This window comes from Pygocentrus nattereri, chromosome 17 (assembly GCF_015220715.1).
Source record: "Pygocentrus nattereri isolate fPygNat1 chromosome 17, fPygNat1.pri, whole genome shotgun sequence".
In the NCBI taxonomy this organism is placed as follows: domain Eukaryota; kingdom Metazoa; phylum Chordata; class Actinopteri; order Characiformes; family Serrasalmidae; genus Pygocentrus; species Pygocentrus nattereri.
In genome coordinates, this window is record NC_051227.1 from 37,956,544 (window position 1) to 37,979,332 (window position 22,789).

General features: G+C 42.8%; 1 protein-coding gene across 2 annotated transcripts; it reads left to right on the plus strand.

Moving 5' to 3' along the window:
• Window positions 1–997: 997 nt before the first annotated feature.
• Window positions 998–12,997, plus strand: map6b (microtubule-associated protein 6b). 2 transcript variants are annotated; one of them, XM_017711014.2, is made up of 4 exons: window positions 998–1,810; window positions 6,987–7,206; window positions 8,441–8,489; window positions 12,751–12,883. In XM_017711014.2, the coding sequence occupies exons 1-3, from the start codon at window positions 1,257–1,259 to the stop codon at window positions 8,483–8,485; spliced, it is 819 nt and encodes a 272-aa protein (XP_017566503.1). In that variant the 5' UTR covers window positions 998–1,256; the 3' UTR covers window positions 8,486–8,489; window positions 12,751–12,883. The 2 variants fall into 2 exon arrangements, with proteins under 2 accessions (XP_017566503.1, XP_017566502.1); XM_017711013.2 differs by lacking the exon at window positions 8,441–8,489 and having other exon boundaries at window positions 1,001–1,810; window positions 12,751–12,997.
• Window positions 12,998–22,789: the final 9,792 nt, after the last annotated feature.

Genomic DNA, 22,789 nt, shown 5'->3' on the forward strand with positions numbered 1-22,789 from the left:
CCACAGTACTGTAACAGCTCTCACTCTCACATTCACTGCCACAGTACTGTAACAGCTCTCACTCTCACATTCACTGTCACAATAATGTAACAGCTCTCACTCTCACATTCACTGTCACAGTACTGTAACAGCTCTCACTCTCACATTCACTGTCACAGTACTGTAACAGGTCTCACTTTCACATTCAGTCTCAGTACTGTCACAACTCTCATATTCACTCACATTCAGTCTTAGTACTGTAACAGTTCTCACTCTCATATTCACTGTCACAGTATTGTAACAGCTCTCACTCTTACCTTCACCTCCTTGTTTATACTCTCTTTATAGAGATTCTCAGCACCTCAGCACTGCAGTTATGCTGATGTGGTGGTGATGTGTTAGTGTGGGTTGCACTGGTACAAGTGGATTAGACTATAAATATATATACACTGATCAGGCATGACGTTCTGACCACCTCCTTGTTTCTACACTCATTGTCCACTTTATCAGCTCCACTGACTGTATAGCTGCACTCTGTAGTTCTACAGTTACAGACTGTAGTCCATCTGTTTCTCTGATACTCTGTTACCCTGTTCTTCAGTGGTCAGGACCCCCATGGACCCTCACAGAGCAGGTACTATTTGGGTGGTGGATCATTCTCAGCACTGTATTAACACTGCTGTGGTTGTGCTGGTGCGAGTGGATCAGTGCTGGAGTTTTTAGAGAGCTCGATTTTTATATTTTTTTCAAAGGGCAGCTGCCTTTTACATTGTGTGAACATTTCATGATAAATGGACCAGTAGAAAAGGTGAAGAATTGCTTGGAATGAATGAATGAATGAATGAATGAATGTCTGCATATAAAACTGCTTGTAGAATGTAAAACACAATCACCATCATCACTTTTACGAGACCATATAGAGAAATTAAGCAGAAGAGGGCGTCTGTGTCTGTGAGCACTCAGTCCGCATCTCTCTCCTCCAGTAAAGGGTTAAACTCGGGGCGTTTCCTCCTCCTCCTCCTCCTCCTCCTCCTCTGCTGCTGCAGGTGCTGCTTCCCTGCAGAGCCACAGCTGCTCCATCCTCTCTGTCTGCGGCTCTGCACTGCAGCCTCGCTTACACAGGCCGGCAGTTCAGCAGCGGCGCTTAAACAAACGACTGGACGACGCCTGGAGGAGCTCTACTGATGCCCGCTGTCTGACTCTGACTCTCTCTCTCGCTCTCTCGCTCTCTCTCTCCCTCTCTCTCTCTCTCTCAGTTAGCCTTTCTCTTTGCAGCCATGGCGTGGCCGTGCATCGCGCGCGCGTGCTGCATGAGCCGCCTGTGGAGCGAACTGGACAAGGCGGACATCGCCGTGCCACTGGTTTTCTCCTCCAGCTACTCGGAGGTGGCGGACGGGCCGCAGGCCGGAGGAGGTGCAGCAGAGGCAGCTCGGCGGGACGGGGCGGCTCCCAGCGCCTCCAGTGTTATGCACGAGGACTTCAGGGCCTGGAGGGTCCGGCCTGAGAAGAGCTGCAAGCCCAAGCACGAGTACAGACCGTCAGGAGCGCCGTTCGCGGACGAGACCCAGTACCAGAAAGACTACAGGCCGTGGCCCATCCCAAAGAGAGGAGACCACCCCTGGATCCCCAAAGGCCAAGCAGGGCAGGGCAAGCGCGAGAAGAAGAAGGAGCGCGAGGAGGAGCGCGAGACGGGCGTGGAGAAGTGCGAGATCGAGGAGAGGGTGCACGAGAAGGAGAGCAAAGAGAAGGAGAAGGAGGCCAAAGGAAGATCAGCGGTGGATGCTGTGAACAGGCAGATTAAACAGGAAGTGTCCTCTGGAAGCTCGTACAGGTAAATGGGGCTCCCAGCATCCTTAGTGACTGTTATATAGTGAAACCATCAGGGGTGTCCAGCCTTGGTGTGGGTCATCTACCATCCTGGAGAGATCAGTCTCAGCTAGGGGTGGGCAATATGGCAAAAATCCTGCATCACAATACTTGAAATACTTGGTTTAAGAGGTTAGAATAGAGCAAAAAGACCCAGCTGTGAAAAACTGGATGCCCTAAAATGACAGGCTTATTAAATATTAAGACTTTTTATTCAGTGACTACAGAGAATTCAATGCGAGCTGGCTGAGCTATGATAAGGATAGGGAAGATGTAATAAAACGTAGGCCCTCGCTATTTAAAAATACTGTTAAACACAACGATGTTCAACATTTTAAACCCTAAATCCGTCTAAACAGGACTAATGCTGCGGTTTTTGTAATGACGCGTGCTGTTGGTCAGTGTGTTGTCATTTATCACAATAACAATAAAACATGGTCATATATTGCCCACCCCTAGTTTCAGCGTACCTGGCTCTAGTATTGAAATGCCCTTGAAGGCCTTCATTAAATGGGTTTATTAACGTGAGCTGAACTTATCAGGGTGGTGGATCGGTAGAAGCAGGGTTGGGCACTACCGCACTTAGCAGCTCCTCATCCGCATAATAGAGCTGAGCAATACATTGTTAATTGTTATCACTATATTGCCCTTTGCATTAGCTCACATTGCAGAAGACTGCAATATGCAAATAAGCTCCCTAACCAGTCGCAGTGTTTTTCACTGTGTGCCATAAGCAACCTGACGGTTCACAGTTCCGGACGGTTGCACATAATGCATATTATATAATATAATCGCAATACTAGTATAGTGTCTATAGGATGCAGTCCTGCTGCATAGTGATCCTTCTTTGTTCCGTCACACTGGACAGTGGCCTGAGTGCCGGTACACACAGCAGAAGAGTGACTTGTGTGCTGGGACACAACAGAACAGTGGCAAATATACGCAATATTAAAAATTGTACAAAACTTGGCTATGAATGTTCTGTCTTTATGCTTTCACCTGCTCCGCACACCTTTTTGCTCAAGAAAGGAGGGATTATTAGCAGTACAGCTCAGGTGTATAAGAGTATGCAGGTGTATGCAGAGCAGGAGGGGGAGCAGGGGCTATTTCACAAAGCAGGATTTCTCTGTTTAGCCAGATAACTTAATCCTAAAGTTAAATCTGTCCCAATGGAGGACAGCAGAGGAACATTCCTACTTGGTCTTGGACTTTAAGCTTAAGTTTTCTCTAAATGAGAAATCCTTTTTCGTTCACAGTCTTTCAGAAGTTTGATCCTTGATGGCTTTCCAATTCCCTTTATTTGTAAACAGTACTAATCCTGTGATACTCAATATTGTAATCAATGTTGTGTAATTTAGCACCCGTTAATATTTTTTTCTGATGTAATGTACTCCAAGAAATAAAAAGATCACAAATTGGACCTCAAAGAAAAAAATTTAATATTTAATAGAAAATGCGCTTTTCATGGTTATAGGACCGTAAAAGGAATCAGCATAAGATCATCTATATTTTAAGATTTTAGTAATAATGGATTAGAGTATCAAACACTTCAGCACTTTAACAGACATAGCCACACATCTCTAAGTAAAGATTTTTGAATGATCTTCCAGCAAGTGATATTGAGTATACTGCAAAAGTCCCTGATGTTGAATTAACTCCACATTTTTTGTAAATCCTTTAATATAGCGTATTAAACGTATAAGCACAACTTATCACAATAAAATATCACACTCAAAATCGGTTGAGTGTCTGGTTTACAGCTGAAATACCACAGACTGGCGATCCTGGTCATTGGCTTGCTTTTAAGCAGCTTGGGAACAGATGCACATCTGCGATGAGAAAGTCTAAATCTAATGATCGGTTTTACTTCTAAAATCACATTTTAATCAAATCCAGCAAAATTCTGCAATGCAGGGGATTCTCGTAACTGTAAGTCTTCCCTCACGGTCCCCCCTCACAGCCAATGGGTGTTTAATATGAGATGAGATTTGTGTAGCTTTAATAACCATTTTGCCACTTATTTTAGGAAGTTTATGCAGGTCCTGCTTCATCCATTACTGATCCTCATGTCCATGTAACACCAAGGCTTCCCTTCACTTTACAGCCGTTCTCTAGTGACATGGTTAATGCATTACTAGCTATAAATTCAGTGACATCAGTTGGCGAAGACAAACTTAATCCGTGTCTTAAAGTTTGCCGCTCCAATTGTAGTCAGCTGCATATAGTGTATTTTTAGTCTTTCAGTTTTAACTGAGATAGTTTCTAAGGTCTGGAAGGCTGCTTATGTAACCCCTCTACATAAAAGGGGTGGAGTCTTACAGGCCTATCTCCAAATTACCATGCTTGGCAAAAATAAACAGAATATCTAGTAAATAATCAGCTTAAATCATTCATCTCAGCACATTCTCTTCTGAGCATGCATCAGTCTGGTGTTTCAATGACATTATTTCAGCTTTAGATGAAAAGAAGCATCGTGCAGCCCTTTTTATTGATCTTTTAAAAGCATTCAATACAGCGGATCACTCATTAGAAGTGGATTTAATGGAATTGCCTATAAATTGTTTTAGAGTTACTCCATGGACAGACAGCAGTGTGGCTGGGAGATTTTAAATCTGAATTTGTGCAGATTATTATGGGTGTCCCGTAAATCTCGTTTCTTCTGTAACTGGATGCAATGATGATGCAGATACGGTACCCTCTACTGTTAAATTCCTTTAGCACCGCTTTAATGACTTCCATGTTGCATACAGTAAACATAATATAGTTCTTAATGCGGATAAACCTAAATTCACGTTATTTACCATAGCCAGAAATATTGACTATGATCAACTCAACATCTCTACCAAAAGTGGTACAAATATTGAGTCACAGTATACAAGCATCTTGGATCGAAGAGAATCCATCCATCCATCCATTTTCCAAGCCGCTTCTCCGTCAGGGTCGCGGGGGGAGGGGGTGGGGGGTGCTGGAGCCTATCCCAGCGGTCATCGGGCGGAAGGCAGGATATCGAAGAGAATACATCCTTTAAATATCATACAACTAATCTTGTGAGCTAATTAAAGGATTAGGATGAATTATAGGAGTAAAACGTTTCCTTCTGCACTGTACAAGGATGCATATTGAGGCAACTGACTTTTTGTCTTGGACTATGATGACATTTTATGCGACAGTCATAATACTCATCATTGTGAGCTGTATGTGAAGGCGTGGTAGACGCTAGATTTTATTTATTTATAAGGCTCTTACTTGTTCTCTGCTTCCTTACATGTCTTCATTGTTGTCTTTTAATGCAGCCCTTACATAACACACTGAAATGATTTAACTCGGTTGCAGGTTACTGTTTTTACTGAATGTAAAAAAAAAAAAAAAGTCTTATTTACTGTGTGTCTGTAACCTGGAATTAAACGCAGAACAATCTAAAGCCTCATTTCTATCCTTAGCGCACTTTAAACTTTTCATTCTGTATTAATTTGCTTCTATTTGTTTGTTTCAGTTGATGCAGTTGTTTTATATTTAGTTTTATTTATTTTTAAGGTTTTATTATTTTACCAATGTGGCTGTTTAGTTTCTTTCTTTGTGCTATTTAATGCCTAGTTTTCTTATATTTGTATATTTTACTTGGCTATATTGGGAACGAGGCCTTTACCTCAGTACAGTTCTTAGAGTTTAAACAAAGTTTGAATGAAATGAGCCGCTGTCCCATACTTCCAGTGTTAGTATGGGGACGGCCCAGCAACATCTCGGATACAACCGGCTCTCTACATAGCTTACATATTTGATTGATATATTTGAACGTATGTCATCATAGCTGAAAAAAAATTATAATGAATAGCATGTCTTCAAATTCATAGCCAAATAATAAGCCTGTACCTCAGGAGCTTAATAATATGATAGTTCCTAAGGTCTCACTGCTACACTCAGTGTCATTTTCAATGCTCATGCAGCCCATGTGAGCCTCGCTGGATTGAAAATGGTCACTGACACTCACTGAGGTCATTTCTACTTGATGGTTGGCTACATAGATTCAAGCAAATGGAGATTCTAGTCATTAATGTGATCTCATTCCTTAGGGCTCATATTTCATTCACAATCTCTATTTGTTTGTCTTTAGCCCAGCGTATCAGTTGCCATGGCAAATCATATGGTAAATCACAGCTCAGTTCCATCATTACTTATGGTTCCCTACATTAGGACTCACGATTCCTGTGCTAACTAAAAAGCCTTATTTTTGAACAGCGGTACAGCTGATCTGCGTTAATCTGTCTTTAGGGATCTTTATAGACGTGGCACACAGGCCTAATCCACTGAGCTGAAACCAGCTGTCCGTCTGTATCCTTGTCCTAAAATCTGATGAGTCATGCCTGGCTTTTAAGCCCTTACAGTTCTTGTCCTTTAGATGCTCTTGCTGCATAAATGGAAATGCCCTTCACATTATAGACGAGTGTGTGATATTTTGGTTCATATTTCTCTCGTATACTTCACATACACTCATCATCCACTTTACCTACCTTGTACTTGCACTCACTGGGCTCTTATAGGTCCTCTATATATGTACAGTTACAGACTGTGGCCCATTTGTTGTCAGGCATAATTTCTTTTCCCGAAATGGATTTGTGATCATCACTAATGGTCAAACCAGACTGCAGCTCTTTTTCGTGGTCTTCATCTCTAAATTACTAGGGGTGGACAATGGGGCAAAAATATTATGTAATGATGCTATACAAGTTAGATGTTTTCATGATGCACGATCTGCATCACAATATTTCTTTTTTTCTGAGGTTTTCAGTCAAAACAACACAGTGCTACATAAAATACTATAATAGTAAACCTGCAGCTATAATAATAATTTTTCAGTGTTTTGCAAACTGTGCAACACTAAATCCAAAAAACAGGCCTAATTATGCTCACTTTATAATAAAACATGTAGTTATTCAGTGTTCTTTAAGTACTGACGATATATATATATATATATATATATATATCATATATATACACACGACATGCTCAGAAAAGCATATTATGACATCATTTGTCATGATAATGATAATATATTGTCATATTGCCCACCCCTACTTCTCACATTGTTCTCTACTCTGCAGTATTTGGAACCCAATGTATTGTTCTCCTGGTGCTTCTTTCAGGACAGAATTCAAGGCTTACACTGACGTCAAGCCAGTAAAACCCATCAAAGCCAAATCACAGTACAAACTGCTGGTGGAGGAGAAGGCCAATCTGGAGACCAGCTACAGCGCCACCTTTAAGGGGGAGCAGGTCAAGCCACAGGCCACAGACAACAAAGTGGTGGAGCGGCGGAGGATACGCAGCTTATACAGTGAGCCCAGCAGCAAAGAACCCAGCAAGGTATGGACATGTTGTAACCACTGTCCACTGAATCTAGTCAATCTTAATACGAAGTTCATGTATTGCAGTAATGGCAATATTTTTGTGGTTTATTTATTGATTCTTGAACCTATGCATTGGCCCAAAATCAAATTAAAACTCTTTTCCACTTACCTAGAATTTTTTCAATCAGCTGAGAAACGTTTGGTGTGCAAAGTTTGCATCTTTAGTTTTACACTGTAGCTACAAGCCTAATGTAATGGAAGGTTATGTACACCAGTTAGCTTCATGCAAACTGCAAGCCGAAGCCACAACTATGATACGTTGTTAGTTAATCCCAAATAGACTTGCTTATGGGGTTTTTGACACTGTATGACATACTTTTATCTCTAAAAATGAAAAAAGTACATTACTTGTTAGATACATTAGCCTTAGTGCAAAACTAAAAAAACAAACAAACGTGTCTTGCCTGACGTGGAGAAAGAGGAAAATTGTGTACGTTTGATTTTTGACTAAATCATTAGGGTAAAATCTATGGCTCTAACGCTCCCGAGTGGCTCAACTGTCTAAGCGTTGGCCTTGTCATCACGAGATCTGTGATCTCGAGTTTGATTCCTGGTGATGCTACAGCCGTCCGTAGCCGGGAGTCCAAGAGAGCACAGTTGGCCTCGCTCTCTCTGGGTGGGTAGCATGGCCCCCCTTCTCCCCCCATCACTGAACACGATACTAGTCAGTGCAGGCGTCTCTTAGCTGACATAACAGATCTGGCGGTTGACGCTTTCCTCCGAGCGCGTTCGGCTGTCCCATGACATTGCGTGAGCGGCAGTTCGAAAAGAAATGGTGGTTGGTTTCACAGGTCTCGGAGGAAGCCTGTGCTGCCTTCACCCTCCTTGCGATTGGGGGAGTCCTAACCAGTGGGTGGAATTGGAGACGACTAAATTGGGTAAAAAATCCATAGCTACCTCATGGAACTGTCTTGAGATATCTTTCAGCGCATAAACGTTAGTAGTTAATGTTTTGTGGCATTTTGAAAGGTTGTTGTTCAAAGAACTGGGGCAGAACTGGCCAGTCATAGACACTTAATTGACACTTAACAACAGATTTCATTCCATTGAAAACAGTCACCTCTACCACAAATTAAGATGATTAGCTGATATTTCATAGCAGTATTTCTGTATGCATGTATCAAACAAGGGCAGTGACTGTGCATACATGTATGTATGTGTTTATGTAGTCCCTCTTCTCATCCTCTTAGGACGGTTCAGACAGTGACAGCAGTTCTGTTCTAAGTCTACTGTAGTCAGGTGTGTTTTTTATGTCTCTTATGCAAAGCATGGAGGACCTGGAGCATCTCACCACAGCACACAGCACCATGACTGAGATGATAAGACCACTCACAATGGGTCAAATTCAATCCCCCCGCAAGTATGACATGTAGAGGGCAGATACAGTGTTTAGGGCAGCAGAGGTGTAGAAACCAGGAAACAAAGCTGGTTTTGTGTAAGAAGTAACGGCTTTATGGACGGATGAATTAATCAGTTAATCATTACCGGCTGAAAGAATGGATTTATGGATGGATGCATGAATGAATGAATGTGTCATTTTACATTTTCAGCACTTTAACTTGCAAACTACTTGCAAAGAAGTAATAGATTAATGAATGGGTGAATTAATGAATTATTAATGGTTGGAAGAATGAATGAATGGATGATTTTTAATAGTTTCCATTGCTTTTAACGTGCAAACTTCTTGGAAAATGCTCTTAAATAGTTTAACTTGCAAAAAACTACCCCTGAAGTGTTTTACTGCTAGCTAGTTATCATACCACACCACATATCTGCTCTGTGAGGTCGGGTACGCAGAAATTTTCAATGCAGTAAAAATTGAGTTGTGTTGTGATGGCAAAAGTATTTTTATCATGGGGGAGAATAGAGATGAACAGTCAAAACGACAGGAAGCAACCAGATTAACTGCAAATACAATAAATCACACTGGAAAAGTACCTTTGAACATGTACAATTAACCCATATTATATTTCTACTTCATAAAATAAAAGGGGTTTCTCACTTCTTTTTAGCAGGTGAAAAGTGTGCTCAGTTAGGATAAGGTCTGGTGATTGACCTGGCCAGTCTGAACCTTCTGACGAAGTCTTTTACTGTGGTGGCAGTGTGTTTTGGGCCATTATCTTGCTGCATGATGATGTTCCTTTCAATTAGATTAGATGCATTTCTCTGTACACTGGTAGACAGAATGTTCTTGTAGGCTTCTGAATTCATTCTGCTGCTACCATCGTGAATTACATCACCAATAAAGAATGGTGAGCCCGTTCCAGAAGCAGACATGCAAGCCTTAAGTCATGGTACTACCTCCACCATGCTTCACTGATGATCCTTTCTCCACACTTTGGCCTTCCCATCTCTTTGGTAGAGGTTAATCCTGGTCGTGTCAATGCATAAAACTCCTGTTCCTGAACTTTTGTGGCTCTTCTCTGTATTTTTTTTTTTGTGAAATCGAATCCAGCCTTCTGGTTCTTATTGCTGATGAGGGATTTGCATCTTGTTTTATGGCCTCTTTATTCCTATTCCAATGGTGGATTGAGATCCCTCTGCCTTGTCGCTGACTCTTGTTTTTTGGATTTTCCTTCACAGCTCTCACAATGTTTCTGTCATTAACTGCTGTTGCTTTCCTTGGCCAGCCTGTTCAATGACTGGTTGTTAGTATACCAGTGGTTTCTTTCTTTTAAGCACATTCCAAATGGGATATGCCTAATGCTTGTGAAATGGTTCTGATTGATTTCCTCTCTTTTCTCAGCTTCAAAATGGCTTGCCTTTATTCCCATAGAAGCTCTATGGTCTTTATATTAGTTTATCCTTTTTAACAACAAATGTAGTCCTTACAGCAAAACCCAGGGCTCAAACTGAAAGAAGACCTTCAGAGCTATTAATTATTTACATAATCAATCTAACAGGCCACGTCGGGGTAACAAGAGACACCTGTCAGTCACATGTCCCAATATTTTTTTCCAATATTTATATCGTTTAATATAAGAAATAGTTTTGTGTGTGTATTTCCCAACTTTCTGTCTTTAGAGGGAGTTAGTCTTAACTAGACAACCCCTCTATGCCCTCCCCTGTTGATTTGCACCCAGTGGATGAATGGATGGATATTTGAATGCATGGATGGATTTATGGATGGAAAGCTGTATAGAAGTAGGGAGTTATTGGTGAATAGGATGAATGGTGTATGTTTAGGTGGTTTAAGCAGCAATCGTCCCAAAGACACTTAGTTTAGGATTAGCACTTGTGCGGGAGGATTGAATGCACACAGAGAGGTGCTGATGGTTTTGAATACTTTATGAATGCTCAACTTCTTCACAGTGAAGATGAGTCTTAAACACCATTCATTTATTTGCACGTCACAAAGTGGCATTCTCATTAGTCTAAAGCAGTGTTTCTTAATCTAGCTCCTGGGGAACCACTGCACTGCACAGGTTTAACTATTCCCTCAGCATAATCCGGTTCATGAAGGGCTTTTTAGTTCACACATGAATGTGGATCAGGGGTGTTGAAGCAGGGAACAGGTCATCTGTGCAGTTCTGTGGGTCCAGTAGCAGGATAAGGAAACACTGCTCACAAGAAATGGGCCCTATTTTCCTGCCAGTCTGAACTGATGCAAATGGCTTACGCAAGATCGTTGGTTATTCAAGCGAAATTCAGGGACCATTAATGATTTATGCCTTGAGATGAGATGAGATGAGATGCTTTTTACTATGAGCTTCTCTGCTGAAGATGGTCAGTTTATTGACCGGGTGTGTATTATTACTTTGCATGCATTTAAAATTAATACAAGTGATTTTATAATCCATTTTTTCTGTTTTGTTTTGTTTAACAGGTTCATACATGGAAAAAAAATGTCCAGCTCCCCTGTCCATATATTCTATATATAGAAACAAAGCAGCAGAACATTTTTTACTCATTGTGTTTGTGATGCTATGAACAAATGAATAATTTACATATATCTGCTTATTCAGCCTATAGCATTAGCCCTGCCCATTCATGCTGAAGTTATAAGGAGTGTTTCCACCCAGACTCCTTTTAGAATAAAAGTTCGGTATCAGTCAGAACAGAGCTCGTTTACATGTATCAGCCAAACAGCACAGTACAATACTAGCCTGTTTTATCCTGAGTATATGGGTTCATGACAAATAAGGTTTTCAAAAATGACCATTTTTGAAAATGTTATTGAAAAGGACATGATGTGCATTTTTATATCTGTAAATATATATTTGGATTTATATTTATGTGCATTTTATATCTTAAATATAGTTAGTGTTATCAAAGCTTTTTATTGCCTATTTCAGTGATTAAAACTGTACAGGTCTGGCTGCACCATTGAGTTTACTGGTGTGTATGTATATATATATATATATATAATATTTTCATTGCTGAGGTTATACTGACACGTTAAACTGAACATTTTTTTCCAAAATTTGTGAAAGGGCTACTGACCTTGGCATTGTACCATGAATTTCACTTGAGGTTTTCTTTATGATGCAATACACTGACCCCTCATTTGTAAAAACATGTCAAAATAAAAGTCCTTTGTTTTTGGTTGTGCTGCCTGAGAAGTGGTGGACAACAGTTTCTCAGATTGCCTTAAAATAGAGAATTAAAATTTTTCGACATGGTTTTTATTTTAAATGTTTGAAACGTAAAATCATGCCAAATGATTTTATTTAGATTTTTACTAAATTATGATAGTTAATCAACATACATGCTTGCACGGTTATACCACCTGTCAATTTTAGACTTTTGGACGCAAAAAAAACTAAAATGAATTTTTCCATGGATGCAATAGAAATTGTTTCGCATAAAAAGGTATTATTGAACAAGTTGATAGATATTTATTTAATAAATCATTTTTGGAGAAAGTAATGGACACAAAAAATGCACATCATTTCAAAGACTTATATATAACTAAATAATGATTATAGGTGGACCTCAGGGAAAAAATGTGGATGGATGTGGACACTTTATAATATTGTTTTGTTTTGTTTAGATTAACTATGGTTATAACATATCAATCCGGTTAATCCAACACAAGAATGTAATGTTTAAATGAACCAGTATTTGTTTTACTCAGCAGTCTGTTACAGTCATATTTATATTAGTTTAGAGTACATTGCACTGAACCACTCTCTCTTGCGTTGAAAATGTCATCTGCATTTGTTGAAATAGGGCCCAGAAACATCATACCGTAACGCAAAATACTGCCATGTCTGTACTAACAAAAACACAGCAATGGTGACATTAATTAAAAATGGTACAAATGGTTTAATGTGTGATTTTGTCTCTCACATTGAAACACACTAGCAATCCACTAGCTGTGTTGTGTGTTCATCACATAACAATCAGAAAGAAGATCAAACACATTAAAAGTTGTCGTGATTTGAAAGGTAAAATATCACATGCAATATGTTTCACTCTCTTTATGGCTGAATCACTGCTTTCACGTCTGCTTGCAGGTGATACTTTTGAACGAAATATCTGATTTTTGTGCTCTTAGGTGGAGCGGCCCAGCGTGTCCCACTCAAGACCAAAAAAGACGACAAGCCATAGCAAAACAGTGAATAAGGCTAAAGCGAAGCAAGTCACTGCTGCCCAACCTGCCAAGAAGAAAACCTCAGTGAGCAACGTGGAATTAAAGCCAGAGGGAGGCGTCACCAAGAAGAGTAAAGAAATTATCAACAGACTGGCTGAGGCGAAAGATTAAGTGCACTTTGAGTGTATAGATTTGGCTAGGGGAGCAGGGGGTGGGGAAGGGGCAGGAGGGGTTGGGGTGTGCGTTAGGAATTAGTGGAACTCTCACTCCCTTATAGTTAACTCCATTTATTATTGCCCAATTCCTTATGTTATGCTTTCACATAGACATTTTAGTATCAGTAAAAATGCACTTAAATGTGTGGCTGGTTTCTTGTAGACAGCAAACTTAGACAACTTGTGTGAACATTTTGTAAGCATAAACTGCTACCAGCTGACGTTCGTCTTCAAACGGTAGAGAAAACAGCAAGTTTCAGCAGGAACTGTCCTCCTAGATCTTTAGATTCGGATTGTAGAGCTCCGGATGTGAGCCGACAGCAGTGATTAGTTTCTCCTCGACACGACTGACTGAAGCCCCAGACCATCTCCTATTGACTGACACATGCCAGAGTACAGTCCGACAAAAGTTCATTGCTGAATCGTTGAATCGTTGTCTATGGCTATCAGTTCATTGTTCTCAATTGAAATCAATGGCAAGAAGTGCATTAATGATAGATACCAAAATGTCCTTGTGAACGCGCCCTTAAGCTTTACTGCGGACTACTGGTCTGATTTTGTCAGCTTGGTTCGCCTTGAATGTTCCACCACTACCAATCCATAATGGTTTTAATCTCTTGTATTTATCTCTGTCTTTACTTTTCTTTACACCAGCCTTCGAACTAGAAAAGGGCATTCATTGTTGCATGTAGCTTCTGAGCCGGCAGTGCTCAGCCCTTACGAAAGATTGTTTCTTGTAAAGACAGAAAAGAGTCAATAATGTTAATAACGATTGTCTTTCCAGTCACTCTGCAAGAATCACATTTTTTCAAACACTTATTAAACGTCATACAGGCGTAACTGCAATATAATCACATAGAATCACATACAATGTTGCATATACACATAAGGCTCCTAGCAAGTGAGCATTTCTTTCCTGTAATCACAGTCACTGAGTCATTAAAGAAATACATCATACCACCATAGCCAGAGTTATTGTAGGTATTAGCATATGTTAAAATGGTTGGAACAACCAGTTCCACTAACACAATACATTGCTGGGTCCAGCTGGGTGTAGGGCTGGCCTGAATCATTTGAACGCTTGAATATTCATTTGTTACATTAGTATTTGTTTCAATGTTCAGAAGCTCTTTTTGTCTTTCAAGCGGCAAAATTTGTAGCCAAAACTTTGCCACATGTAAACAGCAAAGGCCTCTAAAAATAAGAGATTGTTAATTAATATATGGAACATGTATATAGTTGGTTTAGTTTAGGCATCCATGTCACCTCACCTAAGAGCGCGGCCGACTTTACCGCTTTCCACGCAACCATTGAAGCTAAAAGAGAGCAGATACCTCTGTTTAAAACGTATGTGTGTGCGCTTTATAATTATTGGACGATACAAACAATGCTTAGTGCCGAATTTCTGATGAGATTCGCAGTGTTGTGAATGGAGGCACAACACCTTTGATGAATCATGTCAAATATGTAAGTATAGTGAGTACTGCTAGTCCCAGGTGAGGGTGAACGCTAAAACCATGGAGCTCACAACCTTAACCCTGTTTTAAGGACCACCATGTCCAGAGCGGTCTTCCTCACATTCAGGTCTGTAGCTCCAAAAGTTCTTCAGTCCTCTGATCCCGTCTATGCAGTTCAGCTCTGAGCTGCCTGCATGTCGCCCTCACTGCCGCTTTCCGTGATAAAAACAGTGAACCAGACAAATAAAGTCATTCAATAATATTTTTTAAAAAAAAGCAACAAACTAAGAGAAAAATTGTGACGCTGATAAATAAAATGCTAATTCATTACAGCCTTAGAGTCTCTGAGACTCATTAAAACTATCTGAACAACAGGGATACAATCAGGACTTCTATAGCATCAGTGTACAAACAGCTGGGCTTCGTACAGCGGCTTGGGACATCATTAGTGCCTACTTTATTTTGAACTTCCATACCAAATACACTTTAAATTATGGCAGATTATGAGAACTGAATATTCTTATTTTTAAAGGTGATTTTGAGAGTATTTGAGTACTGGGAAATACCAACCAGTATTTCAAAGCCTGTAAAATGCTATTCAGGCCAGCCCTGGTTTCATCATTATACATCACCAAACCACTGCTGAAAGCATTAATATATCAAGTCCATGAACACCTGATCAAAATAGCACCCAACGATTCACAATGATGTTTCAATACACCTTACTTTTCAAGCTGCACATCCAAAAAAATGAATTACTCCTATACACAACAATCCACATTGTGGTTTACCAGTCTGAAGGGATGTGAGGCTCAGACAAGCCTCTGTGTGTGTGTGTGTGTTTGTGTCTCTGTAGTGTACAGCATTAACCCCTTAAGCCATTCGAACTCTCAATTCTCATACGTGTTATGCTATGTAATGAGAAATAACTTGCTCATTTAACCTTAAAGCTGCCTGCTATCATTCTAGTTAAGCTATATGGAAGAATGCTGCTAAACATAGGCCTACTACTTTGGTCTTTAGAGTTTGCTCTTTCGGGGGAATATGAAAGCTGCTGTTCCTCTCTTGTCACACAAAAAGGCTGAGACTCTTACAGGTGAGCTTGGTCACCCCTGCCTTCTGTAGGAGTCTTCGTGTTGAGCGGCCGTACTGTCATTATCGTCTTGAGATGGGTTCCCCCTCTCAGTGTGAACCTGCAGCCTTTCGGTATCCCGCATCTCCTGGATTGTCCTACAAACGTGCTGTGCACACGACACTGGGTGCTATCTTCAAGCTATGCTGTCCATTTGAGAATACAGTGCCTGTATAGAGAGCAACATAATGCCACCAGATGCCAAACCTGTATGCGTTTGTATGTGTGATGTGCTTGTGGTGTTCGCTTGCTTTGAATGAAACGATTAAAGCAGTTAAAGATGACCTTTGCTGTGAGTCCTTGTTAACTTTAAAAGGGGTGGTATCCTGGAAACCCAGGCTTTTCTTGCTTTTTCGAAATGTGTTTAATGTAGTAGGAAAACTCTGATTTACCATTCAGTCTCCAGTACATGGCGTAGATGAAAACTGAGCTGCAAAACAGCCTGTTGTGAACAACCATGAACCTATTTACAGAAGACCCCCGTTCATGTTAAAGGGGGCACTTCAGTTAAAGTGAAAAATGAATATCTGTCAAACTGTCACTACTTCTGTTGTAGACATGCCTACTCGTCTCCTGCAGTGGTGTCACAGAGGTCTCTAGAGTGAGGTTTTCCAGTTTTAAGTCTGGCAAAAACCCCTGATGAAGTGAGAGGAACGTCTTTATACCCAGTTTTCTACCTACTATCACACAATGCCACCAGGCTGGGAGGTTGAAGGCTAGCATGTGCTTCTTCAGGGACATGTAAAGCCAACCACCGTATCTTTTCGATCTGCTAAGCATGCCTGGAGGAGAAGGCTAACTGCTAATTTAGTTACATCAGCTAACCCACTCGCCCATTAGCATTGCGCTGAGGCTGAGGTAGAAAAAGGGAGCAAGAGAGCAGACTAGACGTATAGCTGTGGCATCACCGGGGACTGAACTTGCAAAATCCTAATGAAGTGTGAAGAACTTCCAATGCTTTAGGGCAAATAAATGCTAACTGGTAAATGCAGAGAGAAGCCAGGCAGCTAACATTACTGCTAGGAGTCTGAATATCACATCTGTATTTATTAGAGATGATTAAACATGTGGATGTATCACTGCAGCTTTTCAGGGGCAGACGTGGGCTTGAGGTTAGGGAACCAGCCTTGTGACCGGAAGGTCGCCGGTTCGATCCCCAGAGCTGACAGCACATGACTGAGGTGTCCTTGAGCAAGACGCCTAACTGCTCCCTGGGCGCTGCGGATTGGGCTGCCCACTGCTCCAGGACCCTAGTGTGTGTGTGCTCACTAGAGTGTATGTGGTGTTTCACTTCACAGATGGGTTAAATGTAGAGGTGAAATTTCCCATTGTGGGACTAATAAGGGTCACTTAAACTTAATACTGCTTTCAAGTGGGAGGAGGAAGAAGTTGGACAATTTGTCCTGTGTTGAAAACTGCAGTGTACTGCACCAGCCAACTTTTCTTTTATTTCAATAAAACTGATACCACTATAAAGCAACATAAATCTCCAGACATCTGATTCTTGAAATGAGTCACAAAATACGGCAGCCAATCAGAACAGACATGATTTACATATATCGGTCTTAAAGGCATAGTGACAAAAAATACTGGTGTAATTCTAAGGAATAAAAGAGGATGGAAATAGTTCATAAAACCACGCAAACACAAATGACTAAAGAAAAATGGACAATATAAGCCCATTATGACTTGGGCCATGGGCCTCAAATGGAACAAGCCAACAAGGAAAGGAAAGACTGCCTTAATATATGGAAAGAAGTAAGAGTAGATCATTACACGTGAAAAAATATCCTCCCAGTCTGCGTGTACAGTGCTTCAGCAGATGTAAATATTTAATCTGGGTTTTAAATATTCATTGAATTAGGCATGTTTTGAATTAAAATAACGTGGAAGTTTGTGGTCAGTCATAATCAGGTTTCAAATGCACAATTCATTTTGTAAAGATCCTGAAACACTACAGTACATACACTACAGTGTTGTTATCCTTTGGGTGATATTAAGGACTAAATTGTCTAAATTGATACAATTTTGTTCCAAATTTGTTTGTTTTTTTGAAGACAGGCTTTCTGCGCTGCAAATTTTGTTCCAAAATTGTATGTATGTCAATGTTTGGAGGGCGATTTTACAGCAGCCTATAAGAAAAGTAAGCAGTATAGAAGCATATCGTACTTTTTATCTGAGTCATCACATGTACTATATGGTGAATACAACATTTTGCCTTCAAGTAGACGGGCAAATGCTGTTGGAGAAGAGAGAAGTGTTCACTCTAGCAGAGCCACTCATCCTTACCAAATTCAATGAATAATTTAATAATATCTGTGCTCTGTGCTCTGTGCTCTGCTAGCAGGGTTGAAATGTGAAATGCTGCATGCGAAGAGGTTTGAGAGACTGAAATGAGAAATGGACCGCCTTATTTGGGTAAATACACGTGAAAACCATGGAGAAAACCATCTAAACACGATTTGGCTAAACTGTCTGTAGAAGAATACAGTGAATATCTGTTTAGAGTGATCTATGTAGAAATACTTAATATAAAGCCTCTTTCCAGATTGTTCTGGTCTGGTGAAGATAAATGTTGGTTAAAAAGTGCAATGACTTTTATATTAAAACTGGGAAACAAGGTGAGGTAGATATGTTGAAAACGGCGACATCGTATGTTGTAAGTACTGCAGCTCCAATCTTTTTGCCTAGTTAGAGAGATAAGACATCTAACTGGCACTGTTTGTTTATTTAACACAAGTGATGCATATGTTTGTTTGTTTGTTTGTTTTTTTGAAGAAAGGCTTTCTGTGCTGCAAAGAGTTTAGAATAACCATGAACTCTTAAATAAACAATATAAATCAAATGAATCAATCTTTATTATTAAAGTCTTAAAGGCACAGTTTCGTATTCTAGCCAGGGCCTATATTGATGAAACGTCGTAGATTACATTGTGTTTTTAAATACTTTATTTCGATTCATGTTTTATGGAATTTCTTTAAACATTAAAATAAAAAGGCCATTATTTAAGTGCTCATTTAATATGAAAATTACATTTATAAAATATGTAATAATGATTCATTATAAGCACTGAAAAATGTATTATTTTTTAAACTCAAAGTAAGAAAGTCTACAATAAAAACTACACACTGAGCTCCACCAGCTCACTACTGACAACCCAGCACACTACACACTGAGCTCTACCAGCTCACTACTGACCACCCAGCACACTACACACTGAGCTCTACCAGCTCACTACTGACCACCCAGCACACTACACACTGAGCTCCACCAGCTCACTACTGACCACCCAGCACACTACACACTGAGCTCTACCAGCTCACTACTGACCACCCAGCACACTACACACTGAGCTCTACCAGCTCACTACTGACCACCCAGCACACTACACACTGAGCTCCACCAGCTCACTACTGACCACCCAGCACACTACACACTGAGCTCCACCAGCTCACTACTGACAACCCAGCACACTACACACTGAGCTCTACCAGCTCACTACTGACCACCCAGCACACTACACACTGAGCTCCACCAGCTCACTACTGACCACCCAGCACACTACACACTGAGCTCCACCAGCTCACTACTGACAACCCAGCACACTACACACTGAGCTCTACCAGCTCACTACTGACCACCCAGCACACTACACACTGAGCTCCACCAGCTCACTACTGACCACCCAGCACACTACACACTGAGCTCTACAAGCTCACTACTGACAACCCAGCACACTACACACTGAGCTCCACCAGCTCACTACTGACCACCCAGCACACTACACACTGAGCTCCACCAGCTCACTACTGACCACCCAGCACACTACACACTGAGCTCCACCAGCTCACTGCTGACAACCCAGCACACTACACACTGAGCTCTACCAGCTCACTACTGACCACCCAGCACACTACACACTGAGCTCCACCAGCTCACTACTGACCACCCAGCACACTACACACTGAGCTCCACCAGCTCACTACTGACAACCCAGCACACTACACACTGAGCTCCACCAGCTCACTACTGACCACCCAGCACACTACACACTGAGCTCCACCAGCTCACTACTGACCACCCAGCACACTACACACTGAGCTCCACCAGCTCACTACTGACCACCCAGCACACTACACACTGAGCTCTACCAGCTCACTGCTGACAACCCAGCACACTACACACTGAGCTCCACCAGCTCACTACTGACAACCCAGCACACTACACACTGAGCTCTACCAGCTCACTACTGACCACCCAGCACACTACACACTGAGCTCTACCAGCTCACTACTGACAACCCAGCACACTACACACTGAGCTCCACCAGCTCACTACTGACAACCCAGCACACTACACACTGAGCTCTACCAGCTCACTACTGACCACCCAGCACACTACACACTGAGCTCCACCAGCTCACTACTGACAACCCAGCACACTACACACTGAGCTCTACCAGCTCACTACTGACCACCCAGCACACTACACACTGAGCTCCACCAGCTCACTACTGACCACCCAGCACACTACACACTGAGCTCTACCAGCTCACTACTGACCACCCAGCACACTACACACTGAGCTCCACCAGCTCACTACTGACCACCCAGCACACTACACACTGAGCTCCACCAGCTCACTACTGACAACCCAGCACACTACACACTGAGCTCTACCAGCTCACTACTGACCACCCAGCACACTACACACTGAGCTCCACCAGCTCACTACTGACCACCCAGCACACTACACACTGAGCTCCACCAGCTCACTACTGACAACCCAGCACACTACACACTGAGCTCCACCAGCTCACTACTGACCACCCAGCACACTACACACTGAGCTCCACCAGCTCACTACTGACCACCCAGCACACTACACACTGAGCTCCACCAGCTCACTACTGACCACCCAGCACACTACACACTGAGCTCTACCAGCTCACTGCTGACAACCCAGCACACTACACACTGAGCTCCACCAGCTCACTACTGACAACCCAGCACACTACACACTGAGCTCTACCAGCTCACTACTGACCACCCAGCACACTACACACTGAGCTCTACCAGCTCACTACTGACCACCCAGCACACTACACACTGAGCTCCACCAGCTCACTACTGACAACCCAGCACACTACACACTGAGCTCTACCAGCTCACTACTGACCACCCAGCACACTACACACTGAGCTCCACCAGCTCACTACTGACAACCCAGCACACTACACACTGAGCTCCACCAGCTCACTACTGACCACCCAGCACACTACACACTGAGCTCCACCAGCTCACTACTGACCACCCAGCACACTACACACTGAGCTCTACCAGCTCACTACTGACCACCCAGCACACTACACACTGAGCTCCACCAGCTCACTACTGACCACCCAGCACACTACACACTGAGCTCCACCAGCTCACTACTGACAACCCAGCACACTACACACTGAGCTCTACCAGCTCACTACTGACCACCCAGCACACTACACACTGAGCTCCACCAGCTCACTACTGACAACCCAGCACACTACACACTGAGCTCCACCAGCTCACTACTGACAACCCAGCACACTACACACTGAGCTCCACCAGCTCACTACTGACCACCCAGCACACTACACACTGAGCTCCACCAGCTCACTACTGACCACCCAGCACACTACACACTGAGCTCCACCAGCTCACTACTGACCACCCAGCACACTACACACTGAGCTCTACCAGCTCACTGCTGACAACCCAGCACACTACACACTGAGCTCCACCAGCTCACTACTGACAACCCAGCACACTACACACTGAGCTCTACCAGCTCACTACTGACCACCCAGCACACTACACACTGAGCTCTACCAGCTCACTACTGACCACCCAGCACACTACACACTGAGCTCCACCAGCTCACTACTGACAACCCAGCACACTACACACTGAGCTCTACCAGCTCACTACTGACCACCCAGCACACTACACACTGAGCTCCACCAGCTCACTACTGACAACCCAGCACACTACACACTGAGCTCTACCAGCTCACTACTGACCACCCAGCACACTACACACTGAGCTCCACCAGCTCACTACTGACCACCCAGCACACTACACACTGAGCTCCACCAGCTCACTACTGACAACCCAGCACACTATACACTGAGCTCCACCAGCTCACTACTGACCACCCAGCACACTACACACTGAGCTCCACCAGCTCACTACTGACCACCCAGCACACTACACACTGAGCTCCACCAGCTCACTACTGACCACCCAGCACACTACACACTGAGCTCTACCAGCTCACTGCTGACAACCCAGCACACTACACACTGAGCTCTACCAGCTCACTACTGACCACCCAGCACACTACACACTGAGCTCCACCAGCTCACTACTGACAACACAGCACACTACACACTGAGCTCTACAAGCTCACTACTGACAACCCAGCACACTACACACTGAGCTCCACCAGCTCACTACTGACCACCCAGCACACTACACACTGAGCTCTACCAGCTCACTACTGACCACCCAGCACACTACACACTGAGCTCCACCTGCTCACTACTGACAACCCAGCACACTACACACTGAGCTCCACCAGCTCACTACTGACAACCCAGCACACTACACACTGAGCTCTACAAGCTCACTACTGACAACCCAGCACACTACACACTGAGCTCTACCAGCTCACTACTGACCACCCAGCACACTACACACTGAGCTCCACCAGCTCACTACTGACCACCCAGCACACTACACACTGAGCTCCACCAGCTCACTACTGACCACCCAGCACACTACACACTGAGCTCCACCAGCTCACTACTGACCACCCAGCACACTACACACTGAGCTCTACAAGCTCACTACTGACAACCCAGCACACTACACACTGAGCTCCACCAGCTCACTACTGACCACCCAGCACACTACACACTGAGCTCTAGAAGCTCACTACTGACAACCCAGCACACTACACACTGAGCTCCACCAGCTCACTACTGACCACCCAGCACACTACACACTGAGCTCCACCAGCTCACTACTGACAACCCAGCACACTACACACTGAGCTCCACCAGCTCACTACTGACCACCCAGCACACTACACACTGAGCTCTACCAGCTCACTACTGACCACCCAGCACACTACACACTGACCTCTACCAGCTCACTACT

Bases quoted from the DNA above. Each gene is read 5' to 3' on its own strand.
- map6b (XM_017711013.2), top strand. From the start codon at position 1,257: ATGGCGTGGCCGTGCATCGCGCGCGCGTGCTGCATGAGCCGCCTGTGG. The intron at 1,811-6,986 runs GTAAATGGGGCT...TGCTTCTTTCAG, and splicing joins TCCTCTGGAAGCTCGTACAG to GACAGAATTCAAGGCTTACA. The intron at 7,207-12,750 runs GTATGGACATGT...TTGTGCTCTTAG, and splicing joins GCAGCAAAGAACCCAGCAAG to GTGGAGCGGCCCAGCGTGTC.